The sequence below is a fragment of the Urocampus carinirostris genome, chromosome 2, assembly GCF_059441175.1.
Source record: "Urocampus carinirostris isolate Australia breed hairy pipefish chromosome 2, RoL_Ucar_1.0, whole genome shotgun sequence".
NCBI classification, from domain to species: Eukaryota; Metazoa; Chordata; class Actinopteri; order Syngnathiformes; family Syngnathidae; genus Urocampus; species Urocampus carinirostris.
Window position 1 is genome coordinate 54,448,989 of NC_142350.1, and position 23,441 is coordinate 54,472,429.

A 23,441-nucleotide genomic window follows, 5' to 3' on the forward strand; every position below is an offset into this window, starting at 1 on the left:
CTCACAGCTTATTCAAGAGCCCTTTGTTAAAACTGGTCACAGCTGTATTTTGAAGGTTGTATGATAAGGCTGACACATCGGAAGACCATTGCTGGGAAAGTACTGATAAGAAAGGATTCGGCAAGTAAATACTTTATTCAAATATGTGGATGAACATAAGTGCATTTATAGCAACTAAATGAGTAATATTAATAAAGTAAAGTGGGATGATTCAATAATAAACTTAATATAGCGTTAAAACTAATGTAATGGTGACAACATACTCAGTGACCTATTTTGATAATCTAACATTAAACTCAAAATGGGAAGCACAGCAGCGCAGCAGTTAGAGCGTGTGCGGCAAAGTTCTGAGGTCATGAGATTGAACCTTCCTGTGTGGAGTTTGCATGTTCTCCCCGTGCTTGCGTGGGTTTTCTCCGGGGACTCCGGTTTCCTCCCACATTCCAAAAACATGCATGTCAGGTTAATTGGCCGGTCCAAATTGTCACTATGTGTGAATGAGCAAGTGTGTTGTCCGTCCATGTGTGCCCTGCGACTGGCCGGTAACCAGTTCAGGGTGTCCCCTGCCCACTGCCCGAAGATAGCTGGGATGGGCTCCAGCACCCCCGCGACCCTACTGAGGATAGAGGTGCAGATAATGGATTGATGGATAAACTCAAAATGGTTTTATGTTGTATACATATTATCTCCCTAGTTTTTGTGCTCTAACACACATACACATGTTTTTGTATACATACACTCACACGCATACACGTACCAGTACCGTGACACTGATTTATGAACACCCAACTCCCACTTGTTAATTCTCAACTGCAATAAATACACAAGCGCCATTAACCTTTCAAAATCTGCTAGCTTGGCATGCTAACAACACACACCACATTTGTAAATAGCTCATTAATGAATGCACCTCATCAAGATTGTTTATCGGAATTCTTGCCTGTATTTAAAACCAGATGTCTTTGGAAGTTCTTCTCACCCTTCCTTTAGCTTTTATTTTAAACCCTCTTGTCCCCAAAGTGACAATATCTCGCTCAAGTTGACTTTTTTGTCATAGTGACCTGGAAGTATTTCTAGTTTTGAGCGGGCGACATTCCGCTAGAAATCCTCGGCCATGTGGCGCTTGATGTGGTCGGGATTGCAGGAAGCGCTGCCGTCTTCTTAAACGCAAGCAGATGCTTTGTCTTTTTGTGATAGCGGACAGCTGCTCACCCTCAAATAGTGCAGGAAGTCGATTCGGCTTCTCACGGACGTAAACATCAGTCAACATCGTCATCAAATTTCCATCAATAAAAACTAATGGAGGGAATAAGGAAAGCACGCTAGCTGTACGACGGAGGTCACCGAATTTTGACTCGAGAGTTACTTTTTTTTGTCACTAATTAGCGTGATGAGCTACCAGCAGCATTAGCGTTACTGAAAAACAGTATTTAGTTACAGTTACTAGGTATTTCATTTAAAATGTAATTCCATTTAATGACCCCTAAAGGTTTACACTGAAAGGTATTCTCTAGTTACAAATACTGTATATGGTCGCAATCTAGCTCAACCCCCTAAAAATGCTTTGAACTAGCCACATCATAAGAGAAATAGAGAAAAAGGTGTACACCCGCCTGTGAAACCTTTGTATAATTTGGCTTGTGCATTCTTGGGCGCCTGCAAATGAACACAGAGATGAGACACTCCATATCAATTTTGTGTCTGTGATTCAAACCACTTGAAGATCTCCTTCCTCTTTTCTGGGTATCATCCAAGACGTTTTCCTTTTTCCACCCAGGCATGGTGTATTACAAAATAATTTTACAAATAAAGACTGAAATTCAGCACACATTTACTGTAAGATCTGTGCTCACGTTTGTTGTTACCGTATGAGCCACGTACTTCCTACCGTTCGCTGCTGAAGACAGACAATCAAAAATGAGTATAATAACTGACCCAGTGATTTCAGGATTTTATTTTATTGTTGTAAATTCAGCTCGGATGTAAGTACGTACGGTAGGGAGAATATCTCCATGAGGGGAAATTCATCGGTCTCGTACTCTGTGATTGACAAGGTGCCTTTGTCACTGTATTCATCTGTATTTTGTTGGTTAAAACAAAAAGCCTACCCTTCGGCATTGTTGCTGTCGGATGGAGGGTTACATATGACACCAGAAGACTCTAATTCAGGATTTGCATTGAATAAGTAGCAGAGTAACACACCATGTTGTAACAACTGTTGAGTTGCAAAGGGTTAACAATAACGCGTTACAGTTTCAAGAAAAGTAATTGCGTTCCAGGAACATTTTGAATTTGTAATGCGTTAGTTCCGACAATAGCTACCAGTGTTGTGTGTATTTCTAAACTAACACATTATCGTGTTATTACTATGTTATTACTGTTATTATTATGTTATTACCTGGCTGTAATTATTAGATGAAAGATCTGGTCTGCTATTTCTAAAACCAGTCCACGGTCTACTCGGCACTTGTAGGGGTCGACCTGGTGCAGTACTGTCTTTATTTGTAAATATGCGGCTTATAATCAGGTGCAGCTTGTGTACTGTATGTACTGTATGTACAATATGATTTTTCCTTTAAAAATGTACTGAGTAGGCTTGCGGCTAATAGTCTGAATTTGACAGAATGCATTCCAATTTTATTTACCATATTTTCCATCCCATAGGGCGCACTTGCAAATATTTGGAAAATTTGAGTTTTTTTAGGTGCGCTTCATCTCATCTCATCTCATCTCATCAGCCGTACCGCTTATCCTCATTAGGGTCGCGGGGGGGGGGGCTGGAGCCCATCCCAGCCATCTCCGGGCAGTGGGCAGGGGACACCCTAAACTGGTTGCCAGCCAATCGCAGGGCACACAGGGACAGACAACTCATTCGCTCATTCACACCTAGGGACAATTTGGAGCGGCCAATTCACCTGAAATGCATGTTTTTGGAACGTGGGAGGAAACCGGAGTGCCCGGAGGAAACCCACGCAAGCACGGGGAGAACATACAAACTCCGCACAGGAAGTCTGGAGCTGGATTTGAACCCACGACAGGTTCCCATGACATGAACTGTGCCGCACAAGCGCTAACCACTGCGCCGCCGTGCTGCCGGTGCGCTTCATAGTCCGGAAAATACGATAGTCTAATTTATTGTGTTTGTTAATTTTGTATTACATTTTGACTTTCTAGACATTTTTTATACATTTCCTACTTCACTTCAAAGTTTAATAACATAATTTGGACTTTTTAAGACCAAACAAAAGTGGGCACGCAAGTTGTGACGCAGGTAGTGGAATACGATTTTGATGAATGTGATCTTCCATGGGTCCAGATAGATCTTTTCCGGCCTTTGTTAGTATTCCATTCATCATTATGATATTGACATGCATGGTATTGATTTGGATCCATTTTTTATAATCATGTTTTTTTTTTAACGGAAAACAAGCCTTACATGTCATGATTACTGACGCGAGGCACCTGAGTCTGCTCTTTTGGCGCTAACTGCTTCGGAAGCTGATTGGCTGCTTGTCTCTTTTCAAACCCTTGTCTTCCTGTCAACCATTGTCAGTCCGTCTGCGAACCTCAGCTCAGCCTTTTCGACCCTGACTTTCTCCTGTCCTTATTCCTGTTTAATTCCTAGGCAACCCTTTTCGACCCTGACTTTCTCCTGTCCTGATTCCTGTTTAATTCCTGGCTCCAACCCCTTTTCTGAACTTGACTACGTTTTTGCTCCCCCGTCCTGGCCATCGATCTGTTTTTCCCCGCTCTCGACACTGCCTTCGCTTGCCACGGAAATACCACTTCCGTGTCTGAGTAACCTGCTCCCCACGATCAACGATCTATGGATCCTGTATTCTACCCTTTCCCTTCTTCCTAATAAAACTCAGAGAAACACATGCAAGTGGGTCAGGTCTTCTTTCTGGTCTTGACATTACACTCAATAAAAGGATAATGTTTTTTTTTTTGTTAGACCAATCTCGCTCTGCCAATTTTGACTGTAATCCGGACTGCCACTGGTAACAGACGACAACGCAATCCTAAATTGCTATTATTGTCGCGGTCCGTGAGCAAATGTTATCCTCAATCAACCATTAATTTTTTGCGTGTGCTCTGCCCTCCTCACTCCAATGCCGACAGTGAGAGAGTTTTCAGCCATGTGGGGAAAGAACATTCAAGAAGACAAGGGGAACTGATACTCAGAAATTTTTGTTGCAAATTAAACTAAATTGCTAAGGTTTCCGGTACAGAGTAAAACCATCTGTAGAACGGATAAAGTCTGCAAAATGCTGCACTGCTACATTTAATAAGCGACACTGGATTTACTGCAAATGGGGAAAGAACTAAGAAAGATCCTGAAATTGTTTGTGCTGTTTATTTGCTAAATAAACTTGTTTACAAATATGATATTTGTTTTTATTCTACAAAGTATGTCTTGCTGTGAGGAAATAGATGTAGTGTTATGTCTGCAAAGTTTATTCACTTAAAATCACTTAAAAGGGAAATTTAAATCATTAATTTGGGAAGCAATTTGCTAAGGTTGACAGGTACAGTGCAGAGTGAAAGTATTTGCTGAAATTTTTTTTTTCCCGAGAACCATATTATTTTAACAAATTTGTATCATATTTATTACTAAAAAGAAAACAGAAAAAGTGTTGCAAAAATGTTGCTCCCCCTGTTTTCACAGCTCAGCCCAACTGACTCCAGAAGTTCCCTGATGACTTCTGACTAATCCAGTGTCGACCTAATAGACCAACTATGACAGAGTGCATTAAGTCTCAGTTTAAATGCACCTGCTCCGAGATAGGCTCAGTGGTCTGTGAAAGCAGACACTGGAGAATAGACTGTATTATAAAGACCAAAAAACACAGTGATGGAAAAGTTTAGAGCAAGAATGGGATAGAAGAATTCGCAACATTTACACATCTCCTGGGGCACTGTGCAAGTAATAATATAAAAATTGAGAGAGCATAAAAAACACTGCAAACCTTAGACCTAGAAATCCCTTCAAACTTTCCGCCAAAACAAGGAGAAAACTAATCAGTGAAGCAAACATGAGGACCCTCACTTCATTTAATGACCTGCAGGCATACAGAGCTGACGTGGGACAATTTGTGCATTGGACAACTATTTGTCGTGCAAAAAACTGCCCTTGATGGAAGAGTGGAAAAAATAATGCACTTGTTGAAAGAATACCATATACATGCCCGTTTGGTGTTTGCAAGGAGCTACATGGGAGACAGAAATAAGATGTGGAACAAGCCTTATGTTTGGCGTAAGAGTCACACAGCACATCACCCTGAAAAACCCATCCACACTGTCAACATGGTGGTGGGAGGATCAGGCTATGGATTTTTTTTCTCAGCAGAGACTGGAAATATATTTAGAGTTAAAAGGAAGAAGGAAAGAGACAAATACAGGGCATTTTGGCTGAAAAATCTCTTCGAGTCTGCAAGAGACATGAGAATGGGGCGAAGGTGTGAACCTTCCAAGAGGACAACAACCCTCATCAAAAAGCAAAATATACAATGGAATGGTTTTAAACTAACAATTTAGAGGTGTTAAGCCAAAGTCCAGACATCAATCCTTTCGAGCATTTTTCAAAACATCTGAAAAATGCTACGCACAAACGCTCACCATCGCAAGGGACCGTTTGGTACCCAAACCCCAGGCAACCATCGTTTCCATTAAAAATTCAATTTCCGATGTTTGCAAATGATATTTAACGATGAGCTTCTTCCTGCCTTCTCATTGCAGGAGTAAGAAATGGTCATGGCGGTGGGGCGGAGTCTGCTCGTGGTTCTTTTGGCGCTCCTCTGTTTTCATCACAATGCTGCACAGAGGACAGGTGGGTGCCATTATGGAGTATGAGCTCATCACATCGCATTCCAGCACACCGGCTCTCTCGGTTTTTCTCGCTCTCACACACGGACACGCTAGTGAAAAGAGCACATCTGGAATTTCACTCATGCTTAAAACCATCATCACCTGGACTAATATCACTGTGTGTGAGAGTGTGTATGTTCACACGCTGCTGCTTCACCTGCTTCACGCCCACTGTTGTGATTTAGGATTACGTGTCATCTGATCTTAAATTTGGGAGGCAAACCAAAAAACAGGCTTTAGGTTTTTTTACAGAGCTAAAAGAATTGGCCAGAAACTTCGTCTTATAACACGGTGTGCAAAACACAGTAGTTTACTACAGGAGGTTTTCTGTTATCGCAATGCAATGATTTCAATGGGAATCAAACCTGGGTTACGGTGCTAAGAACGCCAACCCTTTACCGCTGTGTGTGATACAGATGACAGACAAAAAGCCATTGTTTTTTTTCGTCCTGACAGATATAAATAAACTCAAAGTCCGATTCATCATCAGATATACCAAAGAGTTGTTTCCCACGCTGGGATTTTTTGCGTTTGTATCTTTAAGGACGACTTTCGGTTTTTGCCGTCCTTTAACATTTGTAGAAATAGTGTAACAATGAGATAAAATCAAATGCCTTTTGGTATGACATTTATATCACTAGTGGTTTCGTGTTTAGTTTTTGGCGATATTACAGGGTTTGATTCCCATTGCATACAAACTTTTGCGATTACGGTCAGCGACAAATGTCGACTGATCAATTAATCATTGGACTTATGTGTATATATTTTGTAACAGTCATACATGAATAAATACTGCAGTCCTTACTGTAGTTTTAATTCTATGCGCCTTATAGTCCAGTGCGCCTTATATGTGAAAAATATACAACAAAAGACCATTTTTGGGCGATGCCCCATCTAATCCAGTGCACCTTATGGTCGAGGAAATACAATGTAAATGATCAAACTGAAAACAACTGCAATGGACGGTTTTAAATTCCTAATACGGGATATTTTATCAAAGAAGCTTAAACGTTATGAGAGTTGACGGGGAGAACCGATTTCTTTTGCTTGTGAAAACATTTTTGAAATGCCGGGAAGAAAATATGATCCAGACAAACGGTCCATTCAGCCCTGATATCTTGCTTGTGAATTATCTAAGGGATGCAACAACAAGAAGTCATGCTACTGTATATCACTGAGGAGAAAATTCCTTTCAGCTTTGCATTGCCTTCTGGTTCATTTCAACGGAATATGACAGCTGCTTTTGGCAGGGGTTTTTTTTTGGAAGTGTTATTTACCAAGTTACTCTGTAGTTGGGCAGGATGCACAGAGAAATCCAAACCCCAGACACGCAGGGAGTCATAAAATCAAGCCAGATTTGATGCACTTACTGGCTTTAGGATAATGATGACAGCGATAGATTGGGCAGTTCCTTTCCCACTATGATTAGAGGACAGTTTGTGTGGTTGTGTCTGTGTGGGGAGGGTCTTTAGAGGGGGGTATCGTTCCATCGTAAACATGCTTATTCTTTGACTGTGCAAGCAGTGTGTAAATCAAATGGGTCGTAACAATAGTGGAGAAATATCTTTGGTTAGTATCAGTGTCTTAGATAACGTCTGCTTGGACGCCCCCAGACTTTCAAAACGTCTCCGCCTGGGTGGCCGACAACTTTTTCAAGAAAAAAAAAAAAACTAAAAATTTTTTTTTTCCAAATCAACCGTTGGCTTTATTCCGATTTCGAAATCTTAGTTCGGTTTGGAAATTTCGGTTCGTTCGGCAATTTGCATACTCGCAGCCAATCAGAAGCCTGCATCAAATAACTTCGTGCTTCCGAACTTTTCCGAGCGTTATAAGGTCGTGCATTTTATATAATTTTCCAAGGTAGACGCACAGAGAACACAAGAAAAATGGATGAGTGGTTAGGAATCAAGCCGAAACCTCAGCCGCAGAAAAAATATTCAAAAGAAGCTAACAAAATTCATGACTCTACAAAACGTAAACGTACATTAAGAGCATCGTGAAAAGAGGAGTTCACGTGGCTTGTAGCAGATGATGCAACGCAAACATTGTATGAATGAAGATGAGTTAATACAGGTACATACTGATGGCAGATGGAAAACAGCGATGTCATAGACTTGCAATGAATGTTATTAGTAGATTTATAATAAACTTAGTTTAAAGTGTTGTTCTGTTAAATGTTCTGATTATCAATCCTTAATACTTTGCAACAATGTTTTTTTTTCTAATTAGTCGTCTTATTGTATTTCAAGTTGTGAAAAATGGGGCAGGCAACTTTTCTTTTCAGAGTTGTCTGCCCTGGTGTCCAGTAACTTTTTGTCATGAGTTTCAGACACTGTTAGTATGCCCATTTCAAACTTTGTTTTGTTCTCCCAAATGGTTGGAACAATGCAATGCAAAGTCTTTCTCAACCACTTTGAGATTTTGTCCTGAAAATTCTCCAATTTCTTACCAGTGACTATATTTTCATACATGTAATAGTCCAATTGTGATAAGGATTTGGATTATTAAAGCAATCTGAATGAATCGTTTTGATGCTTACAGACTAACAAACCTTTATATACAGAAAATTTGCGGGTATCAGGTATCAGAGTATAGGATCCCTTTTGTGACCAAGTGTTTCTAGAGTGTACGGTCAAAGGTCATCTTCAAACACAATCATTCGCAAAATCATTTTCCAGATCTACCTTGTAAACCCAAATTTGCACCTCAAATAACGCTTCTTATTTAATAGACCTTTCTTAGAACAACTTTTACATCTTTTTAGAAAGAAAAACTGCAACTGATAATTCCTTATTTGTTAACATCCAGTCATACAGTTGCTGAACTTCAAGGGTGAGTAGCCGTAGCCAACTGCTTTTATTACAGTTCTTCCTCCACAATCTTGCCATGTTTTTGCTGGCCAATAAAACAGTATTACAGTATGGCCCAATGTGCAGTCTGTGAGAACTTTTTTGGGGAGATGTTATTACGATGAGTAATGAAGTGTAAATAAACACCAGAAGCTGTAAAAGGTTAAAAAAATAGCTAGATGTCGGGATAAATGAACTCCCCTTAGTGATTTAAATTAAAAACTTTCCTAGTTTGTGTGACTGCCTCAGGGGACATGGCCACCAGAGTCAGGAATAGTCAGGAAACCAAATATTTAAAAGAGACCTTCTGGATTAACGGTGAAAGGTCTTCAAAAATCAGTCTTGGGCGCATTAATGAGAAATAGTAATTAGTTACAGTTACTAGTTACTTCATTTAAAAGGAAACTAAGTTACAGAAACCAAAAAGAAGTGCGTTACTCAGAGAGTAACTAGTTACAATTTACCTTATATAATCACATAGAAGCTGACTCCCTAAAACTGCTTTAAAAAAGCCACATAATAAGAGAAATGGAAGAAAACATGTACACCAACCTGTGTAATTAGTGAACCATTCATATTTCTTAGCTTGTGCAATCTTAGCCGAGACACTCCATATCCATCGGAGAGCTCCTTCTTCAAAAATACCATTAATATATTTTAAAGCCAATTTCAGCACTATGTATTTATTCAAGTTCTGTACCTTTGATTTTTGGTTGGTTTGTAGTTCCTGCATTAGCCAAGCCCCTTCCCTCACGCTCTGCCTACCATTTGCTACAGTCGACACAAAATCAAATATGTTCTTATAAACGACACACCTTTTTGAGTATTTTATTTAATAGTTGGAACATCGGCTTAGATGCGAGTTTATACGGTAGGGATAATATCTCCATGAACAGAAATTCAGCGTTTTTCTACTCTGTGCTTGAAACAGAGCCTCCATAACTGTATTCAGTTGTACATGGTAGATTAATATAAACACGCCCACCCTTTAAGTGATTTTCCTTGATGAAGGATACTTGTATGTGACAATATGGGGGGTGCAGGACTGTCCGGCACTTAGAGATCATTGTGATACATGGTCTGCATTTATGAGTAGTGTAATAACGCGGTAACGGACTATCTAGTAACGAGAGTGGCATTACATAATGTTATTAACAACCCATTACAGTAGTCGTTGCCAAGAAAAGTAACTGTGTTCTAGGAACGCGTTCGTTCCTTTGTAACGCTTTTGTAACATTTTCAACAACAGAGAAAAGTACATACTGTCCCGGTTTTTAATGAACTGGAAAGCAGTAAAAAGTCAGTGAAATTGAAAGCCACGCAGCTTGGATGTTGTTCACGCTTTGGCACCAGACATTTGTCTTATTCTTCGTCTAATGGAAAGCTGTTTGAGAATTTATTTCATTTCCTCACTATCCATTTCAAAGGACAGTTTAATGGATAGGTTCTATGAAATAAATGGTGAAACAGCTTGCCAGATTTCCACGTCACCTGCACTTGCAAGGCACTCCAACTACCCCGCCGTTTCACCGTTTAGTGACCCCATCCCGAATCCTCGTCTTCAGTGTGCACCCAAGAAGCCGTAGCCGACCTGGTCTTTATGGTGGACGGCTCCTGGAGCATCGGCGCCGAGAACTTTGAACAGATCCGCCAGTTTTTATCCACACTGGTAAACAGCTTTGACGTGGGCCCCAGCCGGGTCCGCATGGGCCTGGTCCAGTACAGCACCACCCCGAGAACCGAGTTCCTGCTCAACAGCTTTCAGAAGAAGGCCGACATCCTCCAGTATATCAAAACGTTGCCCTACATGGGTGGCGGCACCCACACGGGTCAGGGTCTGGATTTTATGCTGAGTGAGCATTTTGTGGAGGAGGCTGGCAGCAGGGCCCACCAGAAGGTTCCTCAGATTGCCGTGGTCATCACGGACGGGAAGTCGCAAGACGATGTGGAGAGCCATGCACTGGAGATGAAGAAGAAAGGGATTGTCCTGTACGCAATCGGGATCAAGGACGCGGACGAGGATCAGCTTAGAGAGATCGCCAGCGAACCGCACAGTCAGCACGTTTATAGCGTGTCTGACTTTGCAGCGCTTCAGGGGATTTCTCTGAGCGTGGTGCAAACTTTGTGCACCACAGTGGAGGAAGTCAAACGGCAGCTAATGCAGTTGTCACAAGGTAACGTACGGAATGGTGGAAAGCAGATCTAAAAAAACTTGAGAAACATCATGACACTATTTTTTTCCCAAGAGAATTACCCACAATTCAAAATTGCTTAATGATGTGGTACTCAACTGTTTAACAATAGAATATTTCTTAAAAAAAGATTCTATCGTGTGTGGCTGGAACAGAGCTCAGTTGTTCCTAATTTACGGTATGATTACTCCTTAGGTACATGAAAAGGTACTTGATGTTTCAAAAAAAGAAAATTTGCATCAACTCAAAATCACACCACTTGCTTCCTGTTGCACCTATACAGCAAAAAACATTATTGTCCTGTTGTCAGATAATTTTGTTCATTTAAACTAATATTTTTTTGTTCTTAGTTTTAACATGTTTTTCATATTTGAAAAATCCTTAAGATGATAAAAACTGTTTTATATGACCTATTTTAGTTACTTTTGTGGTTTTATCAACATTTTTATGTATTTTTCATTTATATGTTGGGCATTTATTTTTTTTCTTTTTAGTAAAGAATTGTTTATGTTTTTTTATCTTTCAAAATATATCTATATTTAAAAAAGAGCAAAATGATCTGACATCTGCCATATAAGATAACTGCTTTAAGAAAATGTATTGCAAATAGTAGTATTAGTAATATACTGTAGTAATATAAACATAAACATATATATATATATATATATATATATATATATATATATATATATATATATATATATATATGTGTGTGTGTGTGTGTGTGTGTGTGTGTGTGTGTGTGTGTGTGTGTGTGTGTGTGTGTGTGTGTGTGTGTGTGTACTTTACATACAAGTTACAAAATAGTAAAGTGATACTATTTAATAGGAGCAAAAACAATGGGACAACAATTATTATCATTAGTAATATTATTATTTGCAGTATTCAATTTCAAAAATCACTAGTGAGCACTTACCAAAACAAAAAAGCAATGCGTATATCAATGAAAAAAAGTTGAGAAAACTACTAACCCTGAAGCACCTTAGATGTAACTGGCTTTAAAATGAAGTGCAGTTAGCTAGCTATCTAGTTTTGCCTCAGCAAAAGAATGCTTCCCCTATGTAGTCCAATAGCAGGGCAGCATTAGAGTGCCCTGTTATCAGCTGCTAGTGCACGAACATTATTTAGAGGAAAAAAGAGTAGCGACCAGGGTCGTATAAAAAAACAGTCTGACATGATCACTAAATTGTGGAATAGGCCATCAAAATATTGTGTCCATCGAAGAGCCTCGTCTTTGGGTTGGAAAAAAATCAGCTGTGGATCAACCAGCTTATGGGCGATTGTTGATGAAATGAGTATTTTTAAAGTATCACTTTATTTACTTAAATTGAATCCAAAAGGTTTTTGTTCATTCACAGATCCAAAAAAGCTTATCTGTTCAGCTTATTTGTAGAGAAAACATTATGAGCTGCACATGTGTGTTGATAAGTTTTGAGAAATCATAATTGAGTTTGCCTGTGAAGTGCTTGCTCTTTTTCTTTGGTTTAGCTAAATATTTAACATAAAAATACCAATATCTTTATCAAAAGCAGAGTATGTCTTGAAATAGAACATGGAAAAAGCCACAGTGACTGCCAATTGTTTGCACAAAATATAAAAAAGCCCTAAGCATTTTAAAATCCTTAACAGATTGTAGTACACTCGCCACAGCTACATGAAACACAATAACTTTACTGTGCCAAAACTTTGTTGTGGGATTGAAATACAACCAAAGAGTTTGGTTGCGCAATCACACAGCCAGTAACCATTAGTGTAATGGAGCCATTCCACTCAATGCAAACAAGAACTTGCAAAATCAGAATCAGCAAAAAAACAAAACAACAAACTTATCTGGACTATGACCACAAACTCAAAATTAATGGATTAGCAAAGACTTGGATGTAATTCATTTGGACAGGATCATATTTTTGTCTTTATTCTGTGGCAATGGTTCATAGATTGTTGCATGTTTTGGGATTTACGTTTATTCATTTACTTTTTTTGTTGTTGTCGGCTAAAAAGGTTTTAGTATCGTTTTGAGTGAGGTTTGAGAGACAGGACATTGGACAGGACAATTTTTTTGACTGTTTCGAATCATTAGAAGCATCAATTTTGTAAACCACAATAAGAAAAACATTCAAGTGTCTTGAGAAGCAATTGACTCCAACATACGCATTTTCTTAGATGAATTTTCTATCAATGTGCAGCGGCTTATAAAGACATTGTTTCTGTATTATGCATATGGATTACAGTGAACAAAATGTGTGAAGTAGAAACTATTGTAAACTGTCTTTTTCTTCTTCCCCATGATTGTTTGATTCCAGGTAGCGAGAAGGTAGGTTATCAAAATAAAGGCTAGAAATGGGGAGCAGTTCCTTCAAAGGTTTTATTTGCAGAATATTCCGCGAACAAATGAGATACAGACAGTGGCTTTAGCATTTCATAAATGCAAAGTCAAAATGGCTTATTATCATTCCTGTACCTAAAGGGCACTCCTTAAGCTAAAACAATACCTAAACTTTGAGGAAAATGAAACTAAAAGTATAGTGGTGGTGCAAAATTTCCACTGCACCACAACCCTTTCTTAAAACTGGTCCGAAAAAGTTGGATATGATATCCTTAAGGCCACTTATGGCTACAACATAAAAATACAACTGAAATTGCAGAGAAGCTCAATAATAATGACTGAAAAAATAAATAAATGGAGTTAAATAATCGCGACTAATGAAATGAAGTAGTTCAAAACGACTGAAAGATGTTTGGAATGAAAAAATCCAATCGTGACTACAGATGTCAATATTATAACAAAACCTTTTTTTTACGATTATCATATAAATAAATGTTTTAATATACACCGAGACCAAAGAACAAACCCTATTTACAGGCTCAAGCGTTTGTTTAATCAATACCAATACTGTATAAACCTTTTTTTTGGGCAGCACGGCGGCACAGTGGTTAGCGCGTGCGCGGCACAGTTCTAAGTCCTTGGGAACCTCCTGTGTGGGTTCAAATCCAGCTACCGGACTTCCTGTGCGGAGTTTGTATGTTCTCCCCGTGCTTGCGTGGGTTTCCTCCGGGCATTCCGGTTTCCTCCCACATTCCAAAGACAAGCATTTCAGGTGGATTGGCTGGTCCAAATTGTCCCTGGGTGTGAATGAGCGAGCGAGTTGACTGTCCCTGTGTGCCCTGCGATTGGCTGGCAACCAGTTCAGGGTGTCCCCTGCCCACTGCCCGATGATTGCTGGGATGGGCTCCAGCCCCCCCCGCGACCCTACTGAGGATAAGCGGTGCAGCTAATGAGATGAGATAAAGTGCTCTACAATCAAATCTCGATTTTAAACATCAAGTAGAGAAGAAGCAGTGAGACTGCTTAGCCAATCAGAATGTAGAAGACAATACACAATGCAAATCCATGAAGTAGTAAAACCATGAAAACAGTGGTGGTGAGAAACTCAGATTGTATCCCAACTCTTGCCGAAAGAGAGCTGAAAAATCAAAATCTGGTTTAGTGCAATTGCCAATGACGATAAGCAGTATCAAAATTATTGGCTGAAAATTGCTTACCACTAACTCAGTTCTTTCTTGTCTCAGAATGTGCCAGAGCCACTGTGGCCGACGTGGTCTTCTTGGTGGACGGCTCTTCCAGCATCGGCATTTCCAATTTCCAGGAGGTCCGAAACTTTCTCCGAACCGTGGTGTCCGGTTTTGACATCGGTCCGGACAAGGTCCGCGTGGGTCTGGCGCAATACTCTGACCAGACGTTTCAAGAGTTCCTCTTGAAAGATCACATGGACAAGAAGTCTCTTTTGGCCGAAGTGGACAAATTCCCTTACAGGATGGGAGGAACGGAAACAGGCAAGGCCCTCGACTTTCTGCGTACGCAGTTCTTTACGGAAAGCGCAGGGAGCCGAATGAACCAGAGGGTACCTCAGATTGCCGTGGTACTCACGGACGGAGACTCCGCTGATGATGTGGTAGAAGCGGCTCGACGCCTCCGACAACATGGGGTCATCGTCTACAGCATTGGAGTGGGACAAGCCAACATGGCCGAGCTGAATGCCATTGCCAACCGTCCACCTGACAACTTCCGATTTTTCATCGACAATTTCCAAGCTCTTCAGAGATTGAGTGATGGCCTGCTGAAAACGGTGTGCACTTCCATGGACAACCAAAGGGAAGGTGAGTCACAGGAGTAGGTATGCAGACTACTTGGGTTAGGTTTCCAGATTACAAATGTTTTGCCGAGAGAACTTTAGGATTAAACAAAAAAACGACTGGGCAGGGGACACCCCGAACTGGTTGCCAGCCAGTGGCAGGGCACACAGAGACAGACAACTCACCAGCTCAATCACACCTAGGGACAATTTGGACCGGCCAATTCACCTGACATGCATGTTTTTTGGAATGTGGGAGGAAACCGGAGTGCCATTAGGAAACCCACGCACGGGGAGAACAAAAAAATATTGTTTAGGTACAGTTACTGGTTACTTCATTTAAAAAGCAACTCAGTTTCCCTCAGATTACTCTCACCAAAATCGACTGCGTTATTCTGAAAGTAACTACAATATAAGCTGACTTCCTGATCCCGGAATGCGTTCATTTATAACACAATAGTCCCAACACTGGTTCGGTATCATGAAAATCTATGGTTGTCCATGTTTATCATTAGCTTGTTTAAAATTTACAGCCTCGTCTTTTTCTTTCTTAGATGAATGAAAAATTGTGACCTGTTGACCTTGTGGAATTTGAACAGATGATGCAGACCCGATGTAGAGCTCAGCTAAACAAATCATGCTGCGTGACTGTTACGCAACGTTTATCTCGTTCCACACCACCACAACAATGCAGACTGAGACGAGGTTGTGATCATGCACAGGCTCGCCAAAATGCACATTATCACATCATTGCAGTGAGAGAGCGGAATTTACCGTTATGTGTCTTAGTTGTGGGAAGTTTCCATAGAAATGAATCCACAGTTGAATATTAAATGTGTAAAAAAGTCAAGATGTCAGACGCACTTTTGGCATAAAGAGATTATTAGAATCTGCTCCTCGACGCACCCTGAGAGCAGTAAACAATTTGTGAGTGGTTGTAGGAGGTTGGTATGAAGTCCTGTTCTACTCCTTAGAAATTCAAAACGCAATCTGAGCTTATCTTCAGTCTAGGTTTGCATGGCCAAAACAAACAGGGGTGGATATTAACCACATAGCTTGCCTACATAATACTAGCTGAGGCTCCCATTTACAGCCTGTTTTGTACTTTCGTAGTTTTTCAACTCTTGTAGTCAATAAATTTACTGTCTTTTTCTGCAACTGTTGTTATGATTGGTGAATGCGGACCCAATTTCAATAAATTTTCATTTGGGGGCGGGACAGGGACAACAAAAGTTCTGTAATGGGAAAAGGAAATCGATCAATGAAAAAAGTAAGAGTACAAGTGGTCACACTGCTTCAAATGGCATGCAAAATCCTGAAAGCTTTGGGTTTGGACGAGGGGTATATCCCAATAAGTCAAATGCAGTGCAATATATAGACTTATTTAAAATAGTAACAACTGGGTTCAATACAAAGCAGTCACGTTTAAAAAATCAGATTTAAGATCTTAAGATTGAAATTCATGCTCACTACAGTGTAAAAAACATTGAAAAGCAATTCCAAACCTTTTGTTTTTCAGCATTGTCCGAGAAGTATTCGGATATTTTCTTTCTGGTGGACAGCGGCCTAAGTCAAGCCGAATTCCAGCAGGCCAGAAGCCTCATGGTACGACTGACCAGCCAACTTAACTTCGGACTCTTGGTGCACCGCTTCGGCCTGGCTCAGTACGGTCAAGATGTGAAGGTGGAATTTCGTCTGAACGACCTTCAGACTAACGAAGAAACCAGTGCTGCCGTCCGCCGCTTTCGCTTGCGTAGACTGCAGGCCAATGAGCCGCGCAACCTGGGCGCAGCTTTGGAATATGCCCGCTTGAATTTATTCACCAGCCAGGGGGGAAGCAGGTTTGAGCAAGGTGTTCGACAGTTCTTGGTTGTTCTAAGTGGGAAAGATTCCGACGACGAGGTCTACAAGCAGTCCCGCTTACTCAAGACCCAGGGGATCAACGTTGTAGGCCTGAGCCTTGGTGCATCCATACCACAAATGCAGGACGTAGCTTCCAGTCCCGCTGTTGTCTACGATTCCCCCGTCAATGCCCTTCCATCTCTGAAGACCATCTTTGAAGATAAGGAGATTGAGCGCAATCTTACTGGAGGTAGAAGGAGGTCTTTCTTTTTTTCATTGGGTTCTATTTGTTTGAATTTAAGTCGCTAGACACCACCACTACCGTTGCGTGGTCATAATACATTTTTTTTTGCTTCCTTCACAGAATGCAAAGGAGCCAAGCTGGCAGATGTCGTGTTCATCATCGACGAATCCGGAAGCATCGGAACCCCAAACTTCCAGCTGGTTCGCTCTTTCCTGCACTCTGTTATTAGCGGTTTGGACGTCGCTCCCACCAAAGTGAGAGTGGGAATTGTGATGTACAGTGACAAAGCTAAAGCACAGGTCTACCTCAACACTTTCGACGACAAGAAAGAGTTGCTTAGTTTTATCAAAATCATGCCATACCATGGCGGCGGCACTAATACTGGAATCGCTCTCAATTTTACTCGCGAGCATGTGTTCACAAAAGAAAGAGGCAGCAGGAAGGACAAGGGAATCCAGCAGGTGGCGGTGGTGATCACTGATGGGAAATCCCAAGACGATGTTACTAACGCCGCCGTGGCCTTACGTCGGGCTGGTGTGAAAATCTATACCGTGGGGGTGAAGGATGCCAACCAGGAACAGCTGGTGAAGATGGCATCCCATCCTTCAAGCAAGCACATTTTCACTGTGGACAGTTTCTCTAAACTCCGGGTTCTGGAGCAGAAGCTGCAGAACATTGTTTGCCACAACATCTTGAAGCAGGCAGTGAGCGTTGATGTGAGAAGAAGTAGCATCAAGGAAGGTTTGCATTGTAGTTTTAGATAAAAAAAAAAAACATTATCATTATTGTTTTGACAATTCTATTGTAAACCATTCCCTAATATTGTGTTCTAGGCTGTTTGCAAACCGATGAAGCAGACATCTTCTTCCTGATCGATCACTCAGGAAGCATCTACCCCAACGACTTTTACGACATGAAGAAGTTTATCCTCGAGTTCATCAGTACCTTCCGCATCGGGCCTCATCACGTCCGTTTGGGAGTCGCCAAGTACGCAGATGCACCAAACTTGGAAATCGATCTGACGGCCCACGCGGACTCCAAAAGCCTGGAAAAGGCGGTGGAGGCCATTGTGCAGGTTGGAGGCGGGACCGAAACAGGAAGGGCACTGGAGTTCATGGTCCCACAGTTCGATCGGGCAGCGGCTACCAGAGGTCAGAAGGTTCCTGAATACCTGGTAGTCATTACCGATGGCAAATCATCGGATCAGGTGAAGTTGCCCGCTGAGAAGCTACGAGCACAGGGTGTGACCATCTACGCCATTGGAGTGAAGAGCGCCGACATGGCCGAACTTAATGAGATATCTGGTGACCCAAAGAAGACGTTCTTTGTAAATAATTTTGATGCTCTGAACCCCATCAAAGATGACATCATCACTGATATCTGCACCGCAGATGGTAAGAATTTTTTTTCAGAGTGATAATATTCCTTCCCGCTACGCACAGATTCACACTTTGATCGTCGGAATTCAACGAACCAGACATCAATTTCTCATTGGATTCTAGACTAAATCTGCTGTTTTAGAGATGATCTAGTACAAAAATATTGTTATATTGGGTTATATTGAGCCCATCAAATGTGGACCAAATTTAGTTAAAGAATTTGTCCACCATGGTCCAAAATTAAGTCCCCAAAAGGTGGTTTACATTTTACTTCACTTTAGCTGTCTTTTAAACAATTACAACCAATTTTTGTTTGGGGGGTGAAGTGAACTGGATCAGGTTTTAGATCATCAGTGACCATTAAAACCAGGTTTACTTTACCGTGATCCTCCAGGGCCACAGTCCTGCAGATCTTTTATTCTATTAAAACAATCAGATGTGAGGGAGGAAACATATTTAACTAAGGGATTTCAGCCCTTGAGGACCGGGATTGAGTAATCATGGATACACAATCTTTCGTTTTTATAGAATGTTCAATAATCTGAAAAAAAGACATGGAAGGGTCTACATATGGCAAATTTGGGGGTTAGTGATGGATTGGGACGCCACACAAGGCAAAAGGCAGTTTAGCAGCATTAAGTCCAGTGCTTGGGACTCAATTCCTTTATGACTTTCTATTTTGTGTTCCTGCAGCTTGTAAAGATGTACCCGGAGACCTTCTGTTCTTGATTGACAGCTCTGGGAGCATCTACCCAAAGGACTATGAAAAAATGAAGGACTTTATGAAATCTGTGGTCGGAAAGTCCAACATCGGGCAGAGCGACGTCCACGTGGGTGTCATGCAGTTCAGCACCATCCAGCAGTTGGTGTTCCCTCTAAATCGTCACTTTACCAAAGACCAAATGTTGCAAGCCATTGATGCCATGCAACAGATTGGCGGGGGTACGCACACGGGAGAAGCTATCGCAGCTTTAACGCCATACTTTTCCGCGTCCCAAGGCGGACGTCCTGGTGTGAGACAGAGGATGGTGGTGGTCACTGACGGAGAAGCTCAGGATAATGTAAAAATTCCAGCTGCTGCCCTAAGGCGCAAGGGTGTCGTGGTCTACGCCATTGGGGTTGTAGATGCCAACAGCACCCAGTTACTGGAAATTAGTGGATCGCCAGAACGGGTCTACGCTGAGAGAGACTTTGATGCTCTGAAGGACTTGGAGAGCCAGGTGGCTTTGGAGATCTGTGATCCAAAAAGAGGTAATTAATCTTGGATTTTACTCACTTCCCACTACAGTAGATTCCCGTGATCCAACAATCCATTCTGAGGTGGGAATTGCAAATAGCGGGGATAAAAAAAGCTTATCCTATATAAAACACATTACAATTACAGAAGAGTGTATAGTAAGTACTACTTGTGCATATAGGCCTAAATAACATTATAGATAAATGTACATGGAAAGGAAAATCACAATTTTATTTATCTTTGGTGTGACGTGACTTGAGCTGAGACGGCAACGACAGATTCTAAATTAACCTTGTAAAGATTGTTGTGCCCTTAGAATATTTCCTCGCTTATATTTAACAAAAGTCGCCTTCTTAGAGAGGTTACAGTCATGTAACTTAGGTAGGGTTTGCGATTCCTTTGCATTCTTAGTATAAGCTTTGTTTCCAAGGTTGTAATGTTTTGCTTCTTCCTTTAGCATCACTGCAAGTCTTGGGACTCATAATTATTAAGCACAAAAAATACACAATTGTTTCAGCACCTTTTTAAGTCTATAAGAAGCACATAAGATTCTGAACTGAATGAAGAGAAAGGCATATCTGTATTTTCATGATGAGGTGACGCAAACCAATAGCAGTCCAGCTAATTATTAAGATGTCAACCAATAGCACACAGAAATCTTAGAGATGTAACTCTTTATAGGCATGAAAACCGTAAGGTTAGAATATTGTAAGATTTTAGGGTCGCGAAAAAGGTTACTTTTGTGTAATGCGGAAAATGTAGAGGGTCTGAAAAAACATTCAATTCCACCTGTAAAGTAAAAATGTCGCAACATGGGGTTGACGTATACCAGGTATATACTGTACAGTGAAATTCGATGTAAGTAACTCTTCTTTTCTCCTACAACAGAATGTAAAAAGACAGAGAAGGCAGATATCATATTTCTTGTTGACGGCTCCACGAGCATCACTGCGGACAAGTTCAAAAGCATGCAAAAGTTCATGTCATCAATGGTTAGTCAAACCACTGTCGGGAAAGACCTCACCCGCTTTGGAGTCATTCTGTTCTCGACAGATCCCAAGTCGGTTTTTACTCTCAACCAGTATGAGTCCAAGAAAGACATTCTTAAAGCCATTTCAGCGCTGAGGTCTCCATACGGGGACACCTACACAGGAAAAGCCTTGAGTTATGCCTTGCCCTTCTTCAATGCCGAGCATGGCGGGCGTGCGGCACTCGGTGTGCCACAGATTCTGATGGTGATCACGGACGGCGATGCCACAGATCAGAATAATCTGCAGCAGCCATCAAAGGCACTGAGGGAAAACGGAATCAGTGTCTTCAGCATTGGAGTGGAAGGCGCCATCATGGAACAACTGGAGATCATGGCGGGTAAAGACTCAAACAAAGTCTTCTACGTGAACAACTTTGCCGCGCTGGAAACTCTGTATAAGAACATTACACATGTTCTCTGCGAATCCACAAAACCAGGTAGGAGATACCAAATTTGTATTCACCTCGTCAGAGGATGAAATTACTGTATAATTAAAATCCCTTCCACAAATTTCATTTGCAGCCTGTGAAAAGCAGAAGGCCGATCTAATCTTCCTGTTGGATCAGTCAGGCAGCATCAGTTATTCAGACTACACCATCATGAAGAACTTTACCACACAACTTGTGTCAAGCTTCAAAGTCAGCCAGGATTTAGTGCGTGTCGGCCTAGCCCAGTTTAGTGACATTTTCCAGCATGAGTTCTACCTGAACCAGTTTTTCACTTACGAGTCGGTGACCAAGCACATCATGGCCATGAATCAGCGCGGCGGCGGAACCCTGATCGGACGTGCCTTGGATGCCATCCGGGGCCACTTTGAGGAATCAAATGGCTGCCGCAGGTCGGCCGGCGTCTCCCTGAACTTGGTCTTGATCACGGATGGCGAATCCCAGGACGAGGTGCAAGACGCCGCGGACCGCCTCAAGGAAATCGGGGTCGAATTGTTTGTCATCGGCGTTGGAGACGTACATGACTTGCAGCTCTTGCAGATCACTGGCACCCATGACAGACTTTTTACAGTTGAGAATTTTGATAGTTTGGAAATAATCAGGCAGAAGGTTGTTGACACCATCTGTAAATCCAAACCGCCTAAAGAGCAGACAAGTGCGTTCCCTGTTCCTACTGTTATTTATTGGTTCTTTTCATTCTTTAAGGCGTTTTTACGTTTCTGTCTGATTCGTCTGTACTTGTTGCTTCAGGCTGCAGTGTAGACATCGCTGTGGGATTCGACATTTCTCAAAGGAGAGGAGTTCCCGGTGAGACGTTAGTCAGCGGCCATACAAAGCTTAGGACTTTCTTGCCCGAGATCATCCATTACGCCTCCAGCATCCAGGGGCTGTGCTGCACCGGCCCCTCGCCCATCAAAACCAAAATCGGTTACAGGGTAGTGGGCTTGGACGGACGATCCCTTTACGACTTCAAGTTCAATCCCTATGACCCCAACGATGACGTGGTATCCAAGGTCATGACATTGAACTTGAATGTCCCTACACGACTCAACAGCGCCATGTTTAGGTCCTTCAAGCAGAAGTTCAGTGAGGACTCCAAAGGTGGTGTGAAGGTAAGTCTCAAGTGAGTCTTGGAAGTTTAAGTCTCTCGTGCCTAATTCATACTGCACAGGGAAAGGATATGTTGCGAGGCCCATACCAAAAGACACAATCAATTGCATATCTACTAAGATCCACCGCAAGCTTTTTATTTCTACAGACACCGCAAGCGGACTTTTATGAAACTAAAGAAATAACACAAGTCAGGCGTCAAATGGAGCGATATATCTGTTATTATGTCTTACCATACAAAACAAAGGTGTTTCAAAGAAAGACAACCGCATGATTTCACATCAGTTGGAATTTTAAAAGACAAAAAAACAACTCCAAGAAATTAAACATGCTTTAAACAAGATTACAGGATTTTAAACCCAATATGTACTTACCTATTGTAGATGAGCCATGTACCAGGAAATAAAATGAGGTGAAGTCAACGCCCTTGACTTTGCTTTTGATTATGTGAGACTGTTTGACCACTAGATGTCGCGGTGTTATGTAGTACAACCGAAAACAAGTCCTAGAAAGCACGAGGAAGAATACAAACTACGAAGACTCAAAGTGACCAAACCGCATCCCTTCTCTTCTCATTTCTTTGCCCAGAGTTTTGCAACATTTGTTGTTTTCGGGTACCCGTAGCAGTAAGATAGTAAGGTTTATTCGATAGTCCGTGTATCTTTGCTTGTTATTTAAATCGATATTTTTCGAATGAATTACATCTCATTTTTTACCACTTAGAGGCGCTAAATCATGTACACTGTCCCTTTAAGAGGAGCAACTGTTATAGTGGGAAAAATACATAAGAAAGGTTAAAGACTCTTCCGAAAAATACACTTAAAAGCTAATAAAAATAGTTCTACTTCTACTTCCCTATCTAACAGTTTAAGGCATGGGTGTCAAACTCATTTTAACTTGGGGGCCACACGTTAGAACAAACATTCTTTTGGGGCCGCACTAGTAGATTAGTGATAAAGAAATAAAAGAAAGAGGGAGAGAAAAAGAGAGGGTGGGACAAAGAAAGGGAGAAAGAGAGAGGGAGAGAGAAAGAGAGCATGTGAAAAACAAAGGAGATAAAAAGAGAAATAGTGAAAGAGGGGGGAAGAGAGAAAGAAAGAAATCCAAAGAG

The 23,441-nt window shown here is 41.3% G+C and overlaps 1 protein-coding gene across 1 annotated transcript in view; it reads left to right on the forward strand.

The window, feature by feature from the left end:
* The window catches only part of col6a4a (collagen, type VI, alpha 4a), a 61,202-nt gene that overhangs the window by 19,261 nt on the left and 18,500 nt on the right, over positions 1 to 23,441 (forward strand). Inside the window, exons 2-11 of the mRNA XM_088327143.1 lie at positions 5,740 to 5,830; positions 10,283 to 10,891; positions 14,480 to 15,067; positions 16,562 to 17,134; positions 17,249 to 17,869; positions 17,962 to 18,522; positions 19,201 to 19,758; positions 20,633 to 21,211; positions 21,297 to 21,875; positions 21,971 to 22,332. Coding sequence (XP_088183269.1) covers positions 5,749 to 5,830; positions 10,283 to 10,891; positions 14,480 to 15,067; positions 16,562 to 17,134; positions 17,249 to 17,869; positions 17,962 to 18,522; positions 19,201 to 19,758; positions 20,633 to 21,211; positions 21,297 to 21,875; positions 21,971 to 22,332 — 5,112 coding nt within the window. The 5' untranslated portion in view covers positions 5,740 to 5,748. The remainder of the gene's footprint in view (positions 1 to 5,739; positions 5,831 to 10,282; positions 10,892 to 14,479; positions 15,068 to 16,561; positions 17,135 to 17,248; positions 17,870 to 17,961; positions 18,523 to 19,200; positions 19,759 to 20,632; positions 21,212 to 21,296; positions 21,876 to 21,970; positions 22,333 to 23,441) is intronic.